Raw genomic sequence first — 23,129 nt, 5'->3', positions numbered from 1 at the left:
CCAAGCTTGTTGTCTTCACTCTTTCATGTTACTTATTTTAAGAGCATAGACTCATAACACTATCATACCACAAGCGCATATATGTGACTACAGTTAGAATATATGCATATTGTTTGCATATGTAAGCACAACACTAAATATCTATTGAATAATTAAACCTAAGTTGTAAAATTTTAAATCTAGCAAATTGCAAGAAACGTTAGGAAAATTAACACCATTAAATAAGAGTAAGCATATGCTACTACAAGAAAAATAAAAGAGAAGAATCCAAACGTCCGAAGCTATGGTACATCAACAAAAGGCATATTGATAGAGTTCACATAAAATAACGTCTTCCGGGCTTAGGCTGTCAACGGTCGCTGGTAAGATATGAACTCTGGTCCAGGTTCACCCATCAGGAGGTATATATAAATCATGTATACGCAATATAAACTGGTGACGGATTCCTATAGCCATGTGATACAGCAATGGTAGTTTAATACACAATCGATAAAAACTAATAAAGGATTGTATGAGTCGTGTGATAAATCAATCGTAGTTTAATGCAAAATCAATAGAAAATTATGAACCATTCCATGGGTCATGTGATAAATCAATCGTAGTTTAATGCAAAGTCAATAGAAAATGATGAACCATTCCCTGGGTTGTGTGATAAAGCAATCGTAGTTTAATGCACAATCAATAGAAAATGATGACGCGTTCCATGGGTCATGTGATAAAGCAATCGTAGTTTAATGCAAAATCAATAGAAAATGATGACGCTTTCCATGGGTCAAGTGATAAAGCAATCGTAGTTTAATGCACACTCGATCAATAGAAAATGATGACACATTCCACTAGTTGTGTTAGAAGGCACAATGCACAAACGATATAAACGATTCACAATATGCATACAGAAATAGACATAGAGATATACGGATGGATATATATGTAGATATAATGAATAACATTAATTTTGTTCGACTGGCTCGCACAATAACTAGTATAATAAAGATGATGAGTAAATATTTCAAAACAAAACATGAAACGGCACACGACTGTGGTCGAGATGACGCAGTAGGTGGAATTATAAGGTTATTTTCAGCTCCTTAAATATTAACCTAAAATACTTTTACTTTTCTCCATTTTCTATCATCTTTAGACGAAAATGTAATATGTACAATATCAATATCAATAACAGCTACTGTAAAATATTCTGACTAAATGTATGCATGTCAGTGGCCTTCAAATATTCTTTCTATCGAGATTATATCCTTTTGAAAAATTATTTCCCTTTTAGATTGTAATGAATAAGAAGTCTACACTTTCCTTATTAGATTAACGTTTATTTGTAGTTTATGAGTGATGTTTACTCATCAAATTTAGGAACTATGTTGTTTCTACTTTCAACTGGATCCAAATGAACAAACAACCATCAATAAACCTAGCATGTTTTCACAGGACGGAGCAAACCATGTAAACATATAATGGACCAACCCATTCTCTAGAACAGAAATGAGACCAACCCATTCTATAGTACAGTGATGAGACCAACACATTATCTAGTACATTGACGAGACCAACACATCATTTAGTACTGTGACAAGACCAACGCATTTTCTAGTACAGTGCTGAGACCAACACATTATCCAGTACAGTGACGAGACCAACACGTTATCTAGCAAAGTGAGGAGACCAACACATTCTATAGTACAGTGACGAGACCAACATATTCTCTAGCACAGTCAGGAGACCAACTCATTCTTTATCGTAGTGTGGAGTCTAACACTTTCGCTAGCACAGTGACAAGACCAACACATTGTTTAGTAGAGTGATGAAACCAACACAATATCTAGCACAAACAGCGAGGCCAACATATTATCTAGTACAGTGACAAGACCAACATATTCTCTAGTACAGTGAAGAGACCAACACATTCTCTAATAAAGTGACAAGACCAACCCATACTCTAGTACAGTGAGGAGACCAACATATTTTCTAGTACAGTGATGTGACCAGCACATTATTTAGTACAGTGACGAGACAAACACATTCTCTAGTACAGTGATGAGACAAACACATTCTCCAGTACATTGATGAGACCAACATATTCTCTAGCATAATCAGGAGACCAACACATTCGCTAGCACCGTGACGAGACCAACACATTGTCTAGTACAGTTACGAGACCAACACAATATCTAGCACAGTGACATGACCAACACGTTCTCTAGCACAATGTCCCAGTATGGTCTTGGCTTCTGATTGTCGATAGCTTTTCACTTTTTACCATTTGTCTGAGGTTTTGCAAGTCTGTTGTAGACTTATTACTGGATGGTTTAGGAGAATTAACTTTAGTGTGCTGCAAGATTCTACGACTGGCCAAAGTTTTTTGATGATTATGGTGTTGTTGTTTTTTTTCTATAACGAAGTATCTTTAGCCCTTTGTGTTGCCTCCGCCATCAGGTTATTATCTCATAACTGGTCATCAAATTTTCAGACAACTCCTCAGACATTTTTCAGAATGTGTCATCGTCGGAGCAAAATTCTGCGCACCCTATGGGACTGTCTATACAGAATAATCCGAATGCAAAGCTTTTCATAACAGCTGCATGGCAGAAGATACTGGTGTTTATCAGCTTGTTTTTAGCAGAAGTCTGTGTATTGTTCGTTTTCTACCTGTGTGGTTGTTGTATCTAGTAAACCGTGGTATGATTTGGAGACTTCTGCTGTGAATTTTACTGAATGATGGATGTAATTTGCTTTTGAAATGAATTTTGACAGATTTTCTCTTCCAGTGTAGCCTCATATATATATATATATATATATATATATATATATATAGGGTCAATTAATTGTACCTACGGGTATGGTGTAAGTTCCACCAATGCTAATAATTAGCCTCGTGACTGTGCATAGAAACATCAGCAGAAGAAAGGGCCTTCTTTGTTCCCATTGCGATTCCATTTAGTGTTCTTCCTGACTTTTGAAAAGTAGCTGCAGAAGGTAAAATAAGACATCAGTGGGTGGATCTTGTATATTGTGTTTCTTTACATGCCTCTACTGGGCTGTAGATTAGTTTACAGGGATGTAACGTCTAAGAAAATGAGCGTCGTATCTGGCGGCAAGGGTTCACAGGCCTTACTTTGTAATAGACATATTTATACTTTTATACTTGTAAATTAATGTAAGGTGTTTTCAAATGGACCAAAATACTAGATGAAGCCCGAAGCTATTATTGTATTTCTCCATAAAGCCAAACAAAATGGATACATCTAATTTAATCTACAGAACAGTTATTAAACAAGTATTAAAAATGCATGACAATGTTTGATGAACAGTAACATTCTGAGTTGTAAATCGGTCATTACCTTCTCTGAATATATGACGGACTATTCAAACGTTGGTGTACACCCGCATATGCATCGTTGCTGAGCGTGCATTGGTTGACGCAGTCACAAAACCAAGCACACATGATTATATATTAAATGAACAATAGAGAAAATTTTTAAATTGTGTGCACATTAATTAAATCACCTTCAAGTGATTTAAATACACTAGTGAATATATGTTGTAACGAGAGAAAAAGGTACAAAAACATCCAAATGGCGACGCTCTACAGAGGTTTAATTAAAGTTACAAATGCATGACATTGAATTAGGAAAGCTGTTATTTGATATATCAACTTTGTTGTCTTGTATAAAAAAATATATCTAAAAACAAAATCGTAATTTTCAATTTCCACTTTATTTTCTGCAAATAAATTTATGCTCTCAATGTCATTTTGACTCGCCCTTGTGCTAAAATAGTATATATATATCAAGCTGAAAAAACTAACAACATAAATGTAACTTTGCTGTTTCTTTTAGCATCACTTTAATCTCTCTCTTTCTCTCTCTCTCTCTCTTTCTCAGGAACACTCATATGTTGATTGCTGTGCTAGTACAAACAGCACAATTCTCAAAAAATTCTCAAAAATTATCTACACATAAACTATATGGAGAAATTTAGGTGGCTATAGGTTATATATATATATATATATATATATATATATATATATATATATATATATATATATATATATATATGTGTGTGTGTGTGTCAGATTATCCGATAGGACGATTGCAAGATAAGATCGTCTGCAGGCTGCTTGGTACACTGTGATTGCTAACCCGTCCTACGAGTAAATTATTTAATGTCCGTCCCAATATCAGTAATATTTTCCATTATTTTATTTATCGTTACTTCTCTCCCATATATTCTTTTCACCAGACTATATACAAAGTCATACTTTGACAGGTGTATGCTTAACAGCACCTCTTTACAGCCAATAATATTAACTCTCTCATATCCCACAATAATAATAATAATAATAATAAGCTCTTATCTGATACGTATGTCTAAGCGTATGTATCGTTAACTCATATTTATGTTGAAATACCTCACAGGTAAACCACATCCTGGTAGGCGATGCTCGTAAATGGCGTCAGACTCTCATTCTGTGGGAAGAAAGAATGACTTTTCTCAGTAAGGAGGCAAATTGTTTGTGTAAAACTAATTACAAGTTATATATTGTGTTGAACTGCTAAATGCTGCATTAAAAACTGTTATTCCAACAGCCATTACAGTGTAGTAAAGCAAAACGAAAGTTGTTCTCTCTCTCTCTCACATACATACATACATACATACATACATACACAAACACATACACATATAAGCACACATACACACATACAACCACAAACACACACAACACACACACACACACACACATACACACACAGATAGAAGAAATTATTAAAATTGATTATAGGAATAGCATACACCTCAAGTATGTCAGTAAACTGGCCATAATCACAGGTGTAAAAATATACCATAACACCTTACAGTGGTATGTTAATCTGACTTGAAGTAAGTATTCTCAGTTAATCATCTTTTAATGTCAGGATTATATTATTTTCCACTTCCCTCGCTTAGTCAAAAGTGAAAACGTTTATTTATTCATTACTTTCCGCGCGCACGAGCGCCCGTGTGTTATCGTTCAGACACAATTCGTTACATTCATACTTCACAGAAGGTAATACATCTTGACCCGTATAATCAACTTCAAATCTCAAAAATATTCTGACCAATCCAAACACTACCAGTTAGCGTTTCGGAAAAGATTTCCCCGTGTGGAGTACGATTTATTGCTCCAAATGTTGATACAGTTGTATGATTGAGGTACATGCAACATTTAGGACGCCTACTCTTTTGTCCATTTACATGATCAAACTTAAGTATGTTCACAAATACAGTTAGATCAATTTCATATTAATTTCGTATGTCAAAGATGACATGTTGTATGCTGCTTTTCAAACCATTGATGAAAATGCTCCATTCTTTCAAATCAAGGATGAAAATTGTGATATGATTGACATTTTCATAATACCTATTTACACTTTTCTTAGCGGCCTTTATTTAATCTTGTTATCCAACTTTGATATGTAATGTTTTCTTTATTAAACTTAATAAAATCTGTGTTCGCAATTTCCTCTCCAGACGCTTTCGAGATGAAGGTGTGAATAACAATAGACAGAACTTAAATTACCAATCAGATCACCCTGCACGTGATACAAGTGCCCCACGTGATCTTGACACCGCTCTTATTTACCTTAATGTAACTAATCTACAGCAACGCTGCAAAAGGCTTGACTACTTAAGAAAAGAAATTGAAAGAAAACAGAAAAAGAAAGCCCAACAAGAAAAGAAGAAAAACTGTCAGCTTGTGGATAGCAAAAAATTAAAAGCGAGAAAGGGTGAGTATAGAGAACTCTACAATGAAATTCTCGTTCAGAAGGTTGAAGTTGATGGCGTAAGTATTTGAAACAACATGGCAGAGAATATGATAACAACTTTTGTTGGAATGCCAAATAGTATTCAGTATTAGAAACGAGTGGGCAAAAACCATTCTTCGGCAGTAAATATTATATAATAATTCCGTACTTCATTTATTTCTTATTTGAGAAAGAAATTTGTTGTTAGTCAATAAATATTTAATAAGTACAAAACATGACTCTTTTACACAAGAAGAAATTTTAAAAAAGACAATGCACGTGGCACCTATTCTGTCTGTCTGTTAAATATTTTAGATTCCCGATCATTGCGATTACAAAAATGTATACACCTTACTTTTTTTTGTACAACTGTAATAAGTCAAGAAATAAGCCACGGCAAAAATCTGTATATATATATATATATATATATATATATATAATGATCGCAAAATTAGTACTGTTAATTGTTTTACAGGGCAGTAGCCATAAATAGTCAATTGACAAGCCGGATAGAATATGAGAGGAAGGTCAAAGACGAATCCCTTCTTAGGTAGGTACATGTAATAATGTGTGTCGATGTTGAGCCATACGGGAGTCAACTTTATGCCGTTGGTTAGCATAATGGGCAGTAACAGAGTCATACATTTGACATTACCATTGTTAAACATTTTCCTGGTTCTATAGCTACTTGAGCTTTTTTGGTCGTTATTGAACGAAATGATAATGCTAACTTTGAAAAGGTCCGTGGCCCTGGATGGGTCCATGCATAGGTCTAACATTCTTTCCAACACCTATTTCTTGATTGGTGTCCGACACACACGTTTCGATTATTACCCATTTTTTACTTCGTGATTACTACTGAACAGCTATTTTTCGATACATTCCTAAACAGATTTTCTATTTTAAACTATACAAAGTCCATTTTTATTACTATCCAACATTTATTTTTCAAATACAATTTGCCACCTTTAGTTTCTCAGTAACCAATTCAACTCAAGGTATAGTTTAGTTATTATGTTGTTGTGGGCACTGCTTCATTTCTTTTTTTTTCATCATTTCAGCGGGCCCATAGCCTAACATTCGTTCGTTGCACTTTTGTTTTTTCACATAGATTGTTTTCTTCCAAATAACTGTGCCGGTGTGGGTGTGATGCCTTGAGATACACAAAGTACTCTATATTGAACGACATGCTTGAAATGATGGTATTGGATTCAACACTTGTCCACATCCTGTCGGGTTGTCTTGAGAACAGATGACTTAACGGGTCAACACACCCCTATAGCTGGTCTAAGAACGAATCAAACCAGAATAGGAAGTTTCTCAAGTCAGAATGCATGTGACATAATTCAGTACGTGTTTTGTCTATCATCTAATCATATTAAAATGAAGAGTTCAGGTAAAATATAAATGACTGAAGTTGTAGTGCGCCCGCTGTGGATATTTATTATACCTGGAGTGATAGCACGACTAATGTTGCTGTTTTAGCAAGTACCTTTCCAGAAAAGAAAGACTTCAGCTTGGCTTTGCATGACTTCTTATCTGCCTCGCAATAATAGTTGCAGGTAGTGACACCTTCAGTCAGAGCCGGCGTTAGGAGTAAGCGGGGCCTAGAGCCGATCATGACCGCGCGGGGCTAGAATTTCGGTATCTCGATTGGTATGCTACTACAAACACTGATTATGTCTAGACTAGATCAACTTTAGCGATTCGGCGCACGAATTTAGATTTTTCATTATTCATAAAAAAAAGTTCCTGTTTGTGGACAACGGGTTTTTAAATCGAAATAATAACATGACGACAATGCCTTTGGACGAATAAAGTGATTATTATTGTTATTTTTCAAATAACATGAAGACACAAATTAGCGTATCCAATTTACAGGGGACTATAGCTTGACGAACTCATGAGGACAACATTAGGCCTGAAGAACGGTGCCCCCTCAAGAGCAGGGCCTGGGGCGGTCGCCCCACTTGCCACCCCCAAAGACGTTCATGCCTTCAACTCCTTATCTCCTGTCTGTAATGATTTCAGAAGAAACAAAACAAAACAAAGAGTTACAGAGTTTTCGCAAAGCCAGAAGGAAGAAGAATGAATATTTGTTTAACACCAAAAAAAAAAAAAACAGAAGACGAAAAAGGAAAGAAAACGAGAAGAGGAAATTTCTACCCGGCGAGAAAATGGAAGAACGTGAAAACAAAATTGTCAGTGTTGCAAGAGACTTTAGCGGAATTCAAACACTTAAGTGAAATGTATCAAACTTATTTGACCAACACCAAGGGAAAGAGACCTATACGACCAAAGACTTTTAAATCTTCAGTGAATACATCAACGTTCACCACTATCGTAGCGGCGCCAGCAGCAGCAGTAGGCACTACCACCAATACCACAGAAGCATGTGCAGGACTTAGATATATAAATGGTTAAAGCCAGTTGCAGGTGATGTTGAAGAGTCCACATGTATTTATTTTCAAATCCCCGAACAGCCCTTTTCAGATCTATCCACATCTCATAGAACAGAGATAATATTGAATGACTGCCAGATGAAACACATGTCTAATCCTTCCTTCATAATGGATGTGCTTGTCACAGTGTTATATTATCCATAACAAACAAAATTCAAGACAAAGAATCTATTTCATTCTTTATTGAGGGGAGTATATTCACTTGAATAAGAATCACAATGAACTTTTAAAACACATCGCACAAATACATTGTCTTCTTTTTCTTCCTTTACTATCTTTCTTATTTTAATTTCTTAACTGGAATGGGTTCTTCTGTTTTGCTTCTAAATGCTTCTTTTACTCGAAATATCCTCTTGACTAGCGAAGGTCACAACCCTCATCATTGCCTCTGTACTGCCATTCAAGATCGAAGATCATGTTTTCCAAGGTCAACTGTCTTCACTTTTGCACACTCACATCGTCAGCAATGCATCCCATAACGCTTCTTCAGCAATACGTACCAATCCGTTCGAGTTCCAACATTTCAATTTGTCTAAGTTAGACTTTAATCGAAATGGTCAGACTTTGTGTACCAGACCCTTTTAATCCAATTTTGCCATGAAAAATTACTTAAGATATTACTTGACACTATTTGAAGCCACATGACAATTAGGAACAGTTTTCACGGCTTTTCGATCTTGCAGGAGGATATGCTTTATGTTGATTTGTTTTTATTCCAGACAATGACAGCGACGAAAGAAATTTCCACTCGATAAAATCGAGCCAACTTAGTGTTGTACTTAAATTTGTACTGTAGAATGAAAGTCATCTTGTGTGCAGAATTTGATAATAAAATAGTACAATATACTTAAAAATGATGGAACATGAACCCATTACGATAAGCGAATAGCATGTATTCTATGAAGAATAGCCGCCACGGACCACAAGAGAAGAAGAAAAAATACAGTCTTGATGTCAAGATGGCCAAACAAAATAGAGCACCTAGTCTCCTGTTTCGCTCGCCACTTGGCTAAATGAAGCAAACATCTAACCACAGAACACTGTTATGATTGTCAAATCAATAATCCAAGTCAAAATTAACATAGCTAAGTTTTGACGATGAGTGAAGAAGAAACGTTGGAATTGTGTCCGGAAGATGCATGGATCCTAATCTCAAAAGAAAATATTTCGATAGACCGGCATAAAACTTGAGTGACCATGCCATGCCTTCATTGATTTCTTTTGAGTCAAACGCATCTGAACTCTGTAGCAATAGTACTGATGCTGTGTGTTCATCGTCTTACTTGACAGATTTTTTTCAAGGAAGAGGCAAGTGGAAACGCATAACTCAGCATTACCTGTGAAGAAAGAATAAGTGGGAACTGTATTACTGTCTGAAACAATTCGCACAAAGATTCTTATAATCCATTTTTGTGTGCTAAAGATGCACTTTCTCACTGCAAACCTAAATACGTCAAAGTCTATTTCATCAACATAGATGACAGTCATTGACGGGAAGCCATGTCCCCCAAGTCGTATATGGCACAAAGGCCAAACACGACTTTATTGAATGATCCTTCAAGGCAACCGTCTTGTCACTGATAGTAGATCCTGTAAAAAGTGCAGTACAGAAGAATGAAGATGAATGACAACACAGTACTGTCAAATGGGAAAATTGAGAGTACGGGTACGTGTGTAATGAGCATATAAGCACCATTATGTATTTGCTTATGATAGCATATATGTATGTATGTACGTAGAAAACACCCGTACCTTTTTGTGCCTGCTGGTGTGTTATTTCATTCCTCTTCTCTTACATCCTACCTTCTGCGTTAATTTGGTCACTACACACGGCGGGTTGTATAGTATTTAAAAGTAGGTGTTGGATAATAATCAAAAATAGATGTTGGGGAGTAATCAAAAGGTTGCTGCTGGATAGTAATGAAAACTAAGTAAACACAATATCTGTTTTAAACCTGGTGTGAAATTGAAACCAAATTCAAACCATATAATCCTAATATATCTTTAAAAGTCAGCACGCGGAATGCTGCGAACTATTTACATTTGGAAAATCGTGTATTCGATTTGATAAGAACACTCTTTTGCCTTCTTCACATGTTACATACTTCCCTGACTAAAACAAAGGAATTGCAAGAACATCCGACAGTGCATTATCACCCAGAATTTTATCCCGAATAGTATTTATTTCATAGGTGTAATCCAAAGAGTAAAGATAATGCGTTGTAAAAGTTAAGAATGAGAGATGTATGTATGTATGTATGTACGGATGCATGTATATATTATGTATGTATCTCTGCTTGTGTGTTTGGATGTATGCACGTGCATGCAATATGTGTATTGGCACGCGAGTTCAGTATCGGTTAATATTGCACGATTCTGAAAATGTAAAGTTAACGGAGAAAAAAATAAACATATACTATATATATATATATATATATATAGAGAGAGAGAGAGAGAGAGAGAGAGAGAGAGAGACAGAGAGTTTTAAGGTACCTCAACACAGTTTTGACCTGCATCCAAGAATAGCAATGATATGTGATTGCATCTTACGGCATCGCAGAACGATTCTAAATTTAGGAATTGAACGATATATATGTGTGTATGCATTTATTAGCGTTTAATGGCACCACGGAAGAATTTTAACCTTCCTCAAAAATTCGAAAATTAAGACTGACATGATGCGTCTGTATGTATGCATTAGCATTTAATGGCACCTTGGCACAATTAAAAAGGTGTTTTAATTTATATGTAAGCATTCAAGACACTAATAACTAAAAGAGACAGTTGTCTTTGTTAGGAGCTTCATTAAAAATGCTGTGAAATAACATATACAGGTACCCTTCATTATATTTAGTGTCTTGGTTCGTGGGGAGTGAAATCTAAGGATATTTTGTAGTGTACTATTGATCCGAAAATGAAGGGAAAAAATGTTCAATATTTTTTATTTACATTAAAATGAATAGCAAAAAAAAAGGCTTTTCAATCATTTTGGAAAAGCATGAGCACAGTATAAAGCATTGGTTATGTAGACTGAGTTCTATGGCATCGAAAACAATCCAAACATTCCGGAACTGAGTGTCCCAAATCGACCCACCAAACTCTCAGAGCAGTTTTCAGAGCTGTACGAAAACGAGTGGGCAGACGCCTTTGATGAACTGGGTAGCAGCTTGAGAGACAAAGAGGACAAGGAAATCATCTCTTACCTGCTGGATGTCCTACTGGTAAGTGTGCTGAAAATGTAGAACACATATCTAACATTGAGTTTGCATATTAGCCCATGCTGAAGATGCTTACTTATCATCGTATGGAGACATGCTTCCAGCTAGCAGCAAATTATGGTTTGAAGTGCTTAAAACTATGGCTAGTAGATTTTGAGAATTTTCTACGTTGCTTAAGTATTTTCGTCGTTTCCTCCATAAACTGTAATGCAGCTTTTGCAGCCATTGATATACATCAAATTGATCGAAACTCTTTGCTGGATGCATTATAATTAAAATGTCAAATAGCCATTGTCCTTTTAACAGTATCCGTAAATTGTAGGTAGGACTAACCAGTACCCACTCCACGATTCCGTTAAATTTCATCATCAGTAATTTTACGGTCAAATAATATGCATCTGTTTCATTGCTTGCCATGTCTTGAAATACATGCAGCAATGTTATGAACAGTTGTCAACAGATTTGCTCTAAAATATTTTGGATTGAGTCGAATTCAGTTTCTGATTCCTCCAGAAATCTAATGTGCCTAAACCCGACGTCTGGTAAAGGGAGGTAATCCTAAAGTGCTTGCTATGTTCCACTGTTTAATTTATTTGACTTTCCTTCCGTTTCTCATGACTCCATTAAAAACTTACTAAATTTTGTATGTATATCAAAGTAGGCGACGAGAAAAAATAAAGACAACATTTAATTTTAACTTTATGTGTCAATTAACATGGAAAAAATGAGAAGTCTGGTTCAAAAAACTATTCCCCTTTGTAGTAACATAAAGTAATAGTCTTTGATACCCAAATTCTATTTTCCTAATCTCTGTTGACACTTTTTCTCGAAAATATCTGCAATGAAAACAGCTGCAAACAAGGATAATAAAAGTCACTAATGAATAATACAAGGCGCTAATTATATTCCAGTCCTGTTTTAGAGTAACTAGGATATACACGAAGAGATTAATACCTGTGTTGGATTGCACTGCATATATTATCTCCATTCACATCATAGGATGAACAAAATGCGCATACAGCCACATATGCACACACACACACGCATATATATATATATATATATATATATATATATATATATATATATATATATATATATATATACTTTTTTTGATAGACTGTTACTGAATGCAAATTAGGATCAATTTACCAAACTTAATTATTTTCTATTTTCAGTAAATTCATTCAGTTTTCAGTGATTTATCTTCCTCAGAGTTGAGAACTATAGAGGAAACCTTTGTTAAACCATCCGTGCCATCTGTAAGTTGCCAGTTACTTTGCCATCATCGTTTTATTTTATGTCAATAAGATATTCAAAATTCAACAATTGCTATGATATAATAGAATTGCAAGCAATCTGAAAATGTTGCAGGTACGTGTATAGTAACCTTAAGGTGAATACATATTTTCTTTGCTTTATTCAATATATCTATTCACTCCAATCGATATGAACCTTTTTAACTTTTAACTTTCTAAAATTAATTATGCCTTGTATAATATTCTTTAGATTTAAATATAGTGGTGATTGTCTGCCCCTACTATATAGATGGGCAATGTTCAAATAACTGGATCGCTCTTTACTAAATTCTTTCTTTATGTTGCATATTCCAAACGTGCAGGTTTTTGTCACAGTTTTGATAAGATGCATAACAAACCTTTGTTATTCGAATATTTTCTTAAAAACTTGCAAAATTTCTCTTTTAAGCGTAAATTTGGAAGCTTTAAACCTATTTGCAAAAATATGAAACAGATAAATTCAATATTTATATAATTTACTTTAAAAAGATGCATACTGTTTTCGTGATGTAAAATGAATGGATTAACCAAAAATGTATCAAAGTAGTGTGCAATCGCTAACAAACATGAATATGTCTCACCTGGTAATTACTCTCAAACGGTTAAACACAACCGTGATTGTGCCCAATATCTGAATTATCGGTATGAAAAAGAGTCATGACCAACAACCAAGAGGACGTTTCTTCTGTTCGTGGTAAAATGACATATGAAATGGTTTTTAAAACAAAATTATCTTACTCGCTAATGTTAACAAAGGCAATACAAATTAAGAAATCTAAATTATTGTATAATGATACACTGAAACAACATTCAATCAGTTCACAAAATAAGTTTAGTAGTGTATCCATGGGGAAATGGTGTTGAAATTTTAACGAAGAATGCTTTTGAAAAATGTTATTCGCCATAAGAGGTAATTGAACGTTCTGTATTAACCTGTAGTGTATTCCTTATTCAAATGCCATGATTGATACTGGGCTATATACGCAATGCCACAATTTGAGAATTACTGCCGAAATATATCTGCATATTTATGCTATAGTTTACACTGAACTGACCTTTGACGGAAGCTTTAGGAGTTGATACGACCTCATGGCTAACCTTCAAGAAAAGACTATTTTTTACATTAGGGCTTAACTGTTTCCTCATTGTGAGCTGCAGAATCTATCTATCTATCTATCTATCTATATATATATATATATATATATATATATATATATATATATATATATATATATATATATATACGGGTTCTTCCTCCACCACTAATACTGGCCGCCATATATAGCCTATCGTGTGCTGAAAAATGGCATTAAACCCTACAACAACAACATATATATATATATATATATATATATATATATATATATATATATATATATATATATATATATATATATATATATGTATGTATGTATGTATGTATGTATGTAGTGTCCAGTTATTTTTCTCTTCCAATTATGTTTTGCACCTCATAAATATAACTGCAAAATAATTGGTTAACGGATGACGATTACGTGATATATTTTACCTAATCATAATCACTTCTATTGTTTCAACATAACCCACTATTTATTAATATCCCTGTTTATTTTATTTTCCTAAGAGTTCGTTTTGCTGGTAGATATTTATTACTGGAAATCAGTTTGAATATGGATCAAGGCAACATACAATTTATTTTTACCATGAAATTTCAGGAAGGGACCGAAGTACCGTCCGAAATAATAACAACCATCAAAGACGGAATAAAATCCATGGCACCCAAACTTCTTGAGCATGTTAAAAAGGTAAGAATATCTGTATATCTTGCAGTATGCCTTCATGTTGCCACTTGTCGTCTTCGAATTTAAGACTCGACTTGCAAGTATGCAAACAAAATATTAAAATGCTAATATTGTAAAGCAGTGAAATTTCCAACGAACCACAAGAACTATACAAAATGTTCATTTATTCTAAGGATAAATCGAACCTTTTTCACTTTGCAGAACGTGTTTGACCATTTAAAGGCAAAGTTCTCGAAGCAACCTCTAGCAGGTTGCCTGCAATCTGGAAATGTGAAAATATACATATACAAATGTTGGGAGGTTTGTTGACACATTTCTGCTTATGATCCGCAACTGGTTTTGGAAGAAGGCAGGAGTCCTGACGGTAACTTTGACTCCAACAGACACAGAGAATATACCCAAAAAGGACGATACGAAGAGTATGTTGTTTGGCCTGTTCTGTACCTCTACCTAAGAGGACCAATACTGTGCAAAGGTGTGGCTCAGGGAACCAATAATAAGAAGTTAGTAGGTTCAGGCACAAGTACTACCTTGGTAAACAAAAATATCGTCGTGCTTTCTTCGTTTCCCAAGATCCAAACAACATGTTTAATTATTTCTCGCTTGTTGTTTTTTTGCAAGAATATTCTTCACAATACAAAATTAATAAAGCAAGTTAGTTTGGCCTTAAGATTGTTTTCTCCAATTCACCACATTTTTCACTAAATATGTCATAGAATTGTGCAAAACAATATGAGTTTGAGTGCAACGTTGGGAACCAGTTTATCAATATAATCGATTGATCAATTACTCAAATAATGTTTGCATTCAAATTAGCTTTAACCCTGTTATTGTTAAAATCGGTCGCCTTTTTGGTTGTTGCTTTAATTACTGTTAACCTCTTTCATTGTAGAAATGTAACAACTTTGCAAGAAAATACAGTTCTCCATGTGTGAATGAACGTTTGACACGTTTATGAAATAAAATCATGCAAGCGATCAGGGGCAGACAGGCGCAAATTTGCATACCTTTCACCACCTTCTTCCATTGTCTCTTTTCCCTAATTCCATACTATAAACTCTGACCTGGCTTGGTCATACCTATTAACGGAAAGAGAAATCTTCCTTGTAGTGTCTTTATACGCATAAAAAGGACGGATCCAATATGAGTATTTGAATTAACAACTCTGTGTCACTTCAAATATAAACATTGACAAATGATATACAAATATAATGGTGTTCCTTAGATACATGTACATGTCATAGGTGGGAATTAAAACTTCTTTTTAATTTGCCTTTGATATACATATTGTTGATATATATAAGAATTGCCATTATATGCAAAGAAACATATTGAATTTAGGAGAAGACAGCGAGTGTATGTAAACAGATATATAAACACAAATATGCATATACTCCGTATCTAAGTGGTATAGAATCGAACTTTTAGAACTACCAAGGAATCCGAACAAAATCATCAACTTGTGCATGAACACTGTAAGTCTAATAAACCGAGATAAAATAAATTTCACATTAATGAGCTGGTATTTTGCGCCACATACAATAAAAGCTATCCAAATGAAGTAAATAAGTATGTAAGATATCCAAATGATGTAAATAAGTATGGACGTTATCCAAATGACGTCAATAAGTATGGAATATGGAAGTTATCCAAATGATATCAATAAGTATGGAATATATCCAACTGATTTAAATAAGTATGTAAACATGCTTGTAAATATATCAGATCTGAGATACGTATTTACCGGCATCATGTATAGGAAATCCACCAGGTAGGTACCGATAAGTATAAAGCAGTAATATAATTGTTCTATAATGATTTTTTTTAATGCGTGTTGTATCCGTTAACGATTAGTTTGGCATACAAACCACGGATGTTTCTATTCATTAGAGCTAGAGAAACTGTTTGCATTCCTCAAACACATGTGTTTTTAAACATATTAGTATATAACGGCACCTCAGCACAATTATGGCTATATGGTATTAATTAAAAGGTATGATTCTAAATTCTAAAAAAATACACAGAATCCCTATAAAGATAAAACCTTTAAACTAAGTGTAAACATGAATAGATAAATGGATTTATAACATACTTCCAAAGTGAAGAGTATGTATGTATGTATGTATGTATGTATGTATGTCTTAGCGTTTAACGGCACCTCAGTACAATTCTAACGTGCTAAGAATGATATCTAAGTGTTTTACATACTAGCATCAATTGCTTTTCTTAGCTTCTTCTGTATATTATACATGCCATATAATGTTCAAGTTCTTTTACATACATTGAACTGAAACACTTGAAATGGCATATATTTGTTAGTGGCTTGAGACAAGCATCATCCAGATCCAGTTCACTGGCGTCGAACAAACTAAGAGACAACAATCCAACTTTTGCTGCCCCGTGTGACCCAAACCGACCCACTAAGCTCTCGGAGCAGTTCGCGGAATTGTACGACAACGAGTGGGCCGATGCCTTTACTGAACTATTGGAACACTTAAATGGCTTAGATGACAAGGAAGTAGTATCCTCCTTAAAAGATTTTGTACTAGTAAGTGTGCTTCGAAATAAAAAAAATAGGCATTTGCTTAAGCGGATGATGCGAACGTATCTTCTTATGGAGACATACTCCACTTTTCATATAAATTTATCATCAATACTGTAACAATCATTTAGTTTACATCTGCCTTCATATTTGCCATACTTGTAAATACATGATAAAATTATATAAACAATTCTCGACAATTTTATTTACGAAATAAAACTTAGATTAAGTCGAAGAAAGTTCTTGATTCATATAGAAATCGAATTCCCTTTTAACTCGTCTTCAGATAACCACAAGATTATTCTAAAGTTCCTGCTTGTCATGCTGCACTGCATCATTTTTAAATTTCTTTTCTTCTCTGTTCTAGTTTGCATTCTCCTTTCTGGTATACTTTACTACATTAAACAAAACAAACAAGTTTATTATACATCAAAGGTGACAAAGACACAAATAATAACACAGTCACATTATTAGATTATATGACAATTAACACAGAATATACATCATGCATTGGCAAGTATGATTCTCAAGCTATTTCCAATTTCGTTATATATCTTATTATTATTTGATACACAAATTTATTTTGTTATTTTGTACCTATATTTCGTACTTGAAAATGTCTCGAAAATCAGCGTAAGAACGGTCACTGAGCATAAGCACTAATAGTATTAACCGCTGATAATTTATGAGTTTGTTGGGTGTTTCAGGTGTATATATATATATATATATATAGAGAGAGAGAGAGAGAGAACATACCAACACAAAATAACGCAAAAAACTGACAGGAGGGGTAATATTAGTGTATGTCTGAATGAACTCCATATATTATCTCCATTTAGTGAATGGATGATCATAATGCGGACATATAAGCACACGTTTATTTCATGGACTATGACAGAAAAAAATGCTTTAAATACACCAAGGTAAATTGTTTTGTACTTTCAGGAAATTCATTCCGTTTGCAGCGACATATCTTCCTCAAAGTTGAAATCAATAGAAAAAGCCTTTATTGAACCATCTTTTCCTTCGCAAATATCGAGTAACGTTGGGAAACCTTTTTCACTGTCATATTCAGAAATCACTTATTACTAATATATGGTAGAATTACAAACTGTAACGATTTTATAAATTTAAAACATTGAAGTGTGTAGACCTTAAGGTGAATAAGTAAATATTTTGCTTTTCAAACTCATTTTGCCTACTTCTGTCAAGCTGAAGTTTTAACATTTATCCTTCTTGTTAAAGGTGCCTTACATAATCGCCTTAAGACATGCCTTACATAATCGCCTTAAGACATGCCTTATATAATCGCCTTAAGACATGCCTTACATAATCTCCTTAAGACATGCCTTACATAATCGCTTTAAGACATGTCTTAAATAATTGCCTTAAGACATACCTTAAATAATTGCCTTAAGACATGCCTTACATAATTGCCTTACGACATGCCTTACATAATCTCCTTAAGACATGCCTTACATAATGCCTTAAGACATGCCTTACATAATCGCCTTAAGAGATGCCTTACATAATGGCCTTAATGCATGCCTTACATAATCGCCTTAAGACATGCCTTACATAATGGCCTTAATGCATGCCTTACATAATGGCCTTAAGACATGCCTTACATAATCGCCTTAAGACATGCCTTACATAATCGCCTTAAGACATGCCTTACATAATCGCCTTTAGACATACCTTACATAATCGCTTTTAGACATGTCTTACATAATCTCCTTAAGACATGCCTTACATAATCGCCTTAAGACATGCCTTACATAATGGCCTTAATGCATGCCTTACATAATCGCCTTAAGACATCCCTTACATAATCACCTTAAGACATGCCTTACATAATCGCCTTAAGACATGCACAGCTTACTAGCCTTTTATACAGACTATAATCTCAATACGTTTAATTTTTTTTATAGACGTAAATGGTTAAATATACAAATGACTGTGCCAAATATTCTGCATTATGGTATGACAAGTCATGACCAATAAACCGGGACTCTTCTTCTTTACTTGAAAAAATTAGGCACATTGGTCGCTGCTTAAAATTATGCATATTGGATGCTTTCAAAATTAACCATATTAGATTTTAATGATATTTAAAAAGAAAATAGTGATAATCTTTTTTACTGCTGTAAATAAACTAATACAAACAAAGTAGCTTATTATATAGAATTATTGCACAGAGCTAGACTCAATCTACATGCAGTACCTTCACACAATGAGTTAAATACAGCATCCATTGGAAAACTAAGTTTAAATTCTAATAAAGACGATTATAGAAAACGACTATTTAACATAGAAGTTACTCGCCTTCTCTGGCTTACAAAAAGCATTAGTAACAACTTGTACTGGTAGCTGTTAATTTACTCTTCCATAGATGCCTTTTGACGCTGAAAGACTGTACTAATTTCTTTTATCAGCTGTTAACGTGTTGCAAAAGCATTGCTGAACCAATAAAGATGATAGTTGAATATATTTTGCACAACCACGGTAATTTTCCAAGCGTCTAAATTTAGTGTGCTGTTCTTAAGAGTCATGCTTACTTGAAACGTTACGCTAGTCTTGGTATTGGATCCATATTTGTAATGTTTTGCTAGTCTGGAGTCCGTCTTGGTATTAGGTGCTTATTTGTAACTTTTTGCTAGTCGGACTCCGTCTTGATATTGGATGCTTATTTGTAACGTTTTGCTAGTCGGGGTCCGTCTTGGTATTGAATACTTTTTTTCAACGTTCTGATAGTCGGAGTCAGTCTTGGTATTCGATGCTTATTTGTAACGTTTTTCTTGTCGGAGTCAGTCCTCGTACTGGATGCTTATTTGTAACGTTGTGCTAGTCGGAGTCCTGTCTGGTATAATATATTTATTTGTAACATTGTGCTTGTCGGAGTCCGTCTTGGTATTCGATGCATATTTTTTACGTTGTGTTAGTCGTACTCCGTCTTGCTATTAGATGCTTATTTGTAATGTTTTGACAGTCTTGGTATTAGGTGCTTATTTGAAACGTTTTGACAGATTTGGCATTTGCTAATTATTTCTAACGTTTTGCTAGTCGAAGTCCGTCTTCGCATTCGATGCTTATTTGTAACGTTTTGCTAGTTGAAGTCCGTCTTTTTATTCGATGCTTATTTGTAACGTTTTGCTAGTCCAAGTCTCTCTTGGTATTCGATGCTTATTTGTAAAGTTTTGGCAGTTTTGGTATTAGATGCTTATTTGAAACGTTTTGCTAGTGAGTTTCCGTCTTGGTTGTAGATAGTCTTGGAAATCAGTCTAAATATTCATAAAAGTAATGTACAATTTATGGTTTCCTACAATTTTAGGAAGAAACCAAAGTACCTTCCGAAATATTTAAAATCATCAAAGACGGAATAAAATCCATGGTACCCAAATTCCTCGAACATATCAGGGAGGTAAGAATCTATGAGTACCTAAACCTATGTCTTCATTTTGCCTTTTGTTATCTTCGAGTTTAATATTTGACCTGCGAAAACACATATACTGTAAGTTAGCGAGTATTTCCGTCTGAAAGTGATACGATATAATCCACACCGTTTAAACATTGAATTAATAATTCATTTCCCATGGATCTAAATGTTAATATAATAAAACATAAATATTATTTATTTGTTAAACTGATGCTTTCATTCATTCGAGTTAGATAAAGTATTTAATCGCCGTCTATTAGACGGTTAGATTCCCTGGTTTACACCTTATAACAATGATTGACGCTAAGTGGCCATATATTATTGAATACAAGTATTTTATTTTTTTGTCTTTTCAGCTATAGTACATAAGTAAATGTACATGAAATATATAATAGAAAAGAATAAAATCCATGTACTAGCCAATGGGTGCAGTTCAGAATATTATTAATCTAGTAGACATAATCTCTGGTGGTAAAATAATTAGTTGTCTGACATCTGTAATCTGTAGATAGATTCTGGTTTTTTTTTCACTTTGCAGCGCGTGCTTGAACGTTTGGAGGCAAAGTTCCCAGCGGAACCTGTGGAGAATACACCGGAAAGGGGCATACGAACAATTTGTTGTTTGGACTATTCGTTATCTCTACCGAGAAAGACTAATACTTTCCAAAGGTGTGGCACAGGGAGCAAAGAAGGAGATTAGTGGACAACAGTGATATAACCTACCATGAGAGGAATAGCATTAAGCTTTCTATTTATATCGAAAGAACGAAAGAACTTGCTCAGTGCTTTCCCTTTCATGTTTATATCAACAAAATATTATTATTAATAGAATATGCAGGAAAGCTCGTTTCAAAACTTTAATATATTAGCATATGTCGTGATCCATTTTCTCTTATTAGCATATGTCGTTATCTTTTTATTTATTGTTTCAATTACTTGAAACCTCAGTCATTGTAAAAATGTAAATGCTTTGCAATACTTTATTATCATCGACTCTTTTGTGGGAAAAACAGCAATGTGCAACATTTTGCAATTTACTGATACCATTTTATAACTCAAACGTGTTTTATCTTGTATAGAAAATAAGTCATTATTAAAGACCGCCTAAGCTTTACATCCGTTATTTCCTGTCTATTTTATATCCTAGACGGTAAGCCGACATTGGAACTTTCTACAGTTATATTACTGAAAATAAATAAAACTTATTCACAATTTTGATGGATATGAGGGCCATACATATATCGTAATGATTGATGCTCTCCCTTGCTGGTTTCACAATTGGAGTTCCCTCGCTAAATGTAAATGAACAGTTTTGGTAATAAAAAAGTTTCTTCCGTTTTGATGAATTTCTGCTTGCATCAGTAGTCTTTATATATATATAATCTAAACGTTTACCGTCAACATACCTACATACATATATACCTACATACATACATACACACACACACAAACACACACACACACACACACACACACACACACACACATAGATACATACATACATACATACATACATACTACCCTGATGCATTTTCAATGTAAATATATACTAATTATTTACTAGTGTTAATCAGTATGATTTGAAGCAGGCGATAGTCTTGTAAAAAAAAATAAAGTGCATATTGTCTTTTGCACTATCTTTTCATCAACATTTTCATTCACTGGGTGCTTTTTTGACACGCTTGAACCAGTAAATCAGACTACTAAGGAATTAATGTAATTAAGTCCAATATTTTTAACATTGTTAAGAAAAACTCTTGTAATTTCTACAACTAATATTCTTTTATACACAATACATATATATGTATTTGTAGCTATGTTGCGATTATGTTTATTATCTATTCCTCATCGGATTCGTTCAAACATGACATGTGAAATGAAAATTATGTAAGATTTGATCATTTTTACAACTCATGCAAGCAAAATTCATCCTTCATAAAACTGAAACATAGCTGATTTGTTCCAAGGAATGCCAACAATCACTAAGCGCAACGAAATATTATTGGCCTCGGTGTATACTTGTGTTTGCCAGATTTTTACGTTTGCTACTCCCGCTTGTTGTGATTGCTTCTAAATGTTCCAGTTTATTATCTGCTCTATTTGAGTTGATGTGAGTCATAACAAGACAATCATCTATCACCCATTTAAGCACTCATAAACAAATCTATGTGAGTAATAATTTGTTATTTTATGTTTTCTGGAATTCCAATATCAATCATGAGGTACCCCATGTTACCGACATTCCAAGAAGATTTTTGAGACGACAGGTTTTTATGATTCCAGCTCTGCTCGTTTCGTAATTAACAAATCTCGGATGTTTCTTTAATTCATCAAGAGCTATCTCTTTCTCAATTTGTTCCATTTAGCAGAGGAAAACTTCTCAATATAAACTTCGCCATCTTTAATTTCATATCATCAGAAGCGTATTTTTATCTCAAAATATCGTTTAAGCGCTCGATATTCTTGTCCGCCTTATGAAACATCTGGAGTTTTTTATTGGAATGAATCATTCCAACAAAATACGAAACATATTTTGGTAAACTATAACATGAGAAACGATGAACTACTCAAAACTTCAAAAGAATTTATCGATGATG

The 23,129-nt window shown here is 34.1% G+C and overlaps 1 protein-coding gene across 1 annotated transcript; it reads left to right on the top strand.

Moving 5' to 3' along the window:
• Window positions 1-9,881: 9,881 nt before the first annotated feature.
• On the top strand, window positions 9,882-21,692 carry LOC149800284 (uncharacterized). Its single transcript, XM_089958377.1, has 6 exons — window positions 9,882-9,923; window positions 11,287-11,478; window positions 14,870-15,057; window positions 16,874-17,102; window positions 20,428-20,517; window positions 21,071-21,692. The coding sequence occupies exons 1-6, from the start codon at window positions 9,882-9,884 to the stop codon at window positions 21,230-21,232; spliced, it is 903 nt and encodes a 300-aa protein (XP_089814503.1). The 3' UTR covers window positions 21,233-21,692.
• The last annotated feature ends 1,437 nt before the right edge of the window (window positions 21,693-23,129 follow it).

Source organism: Sinohyriopsis cumingii, chromosome 5 (genome assembly GCF_028554795.1).
Source record: "Sinohyriopsis cumingii isolate HCF-2022 chromosome 5, ASM2855479v2, whole genome shotgun sequence".
Taxonomy (NCBI): Eukaryota; Metazoa; Mollusca; class Bivalvia; order Unionida; family Unionidae; genus Sinohyriopsis; species Sinohyriopsis cumingii.
The sequence above is the reverse complement of the archived record's forward strand: the minus strand, read 5'-3'. Positions and strand labels throughout refer to the sequence as shown.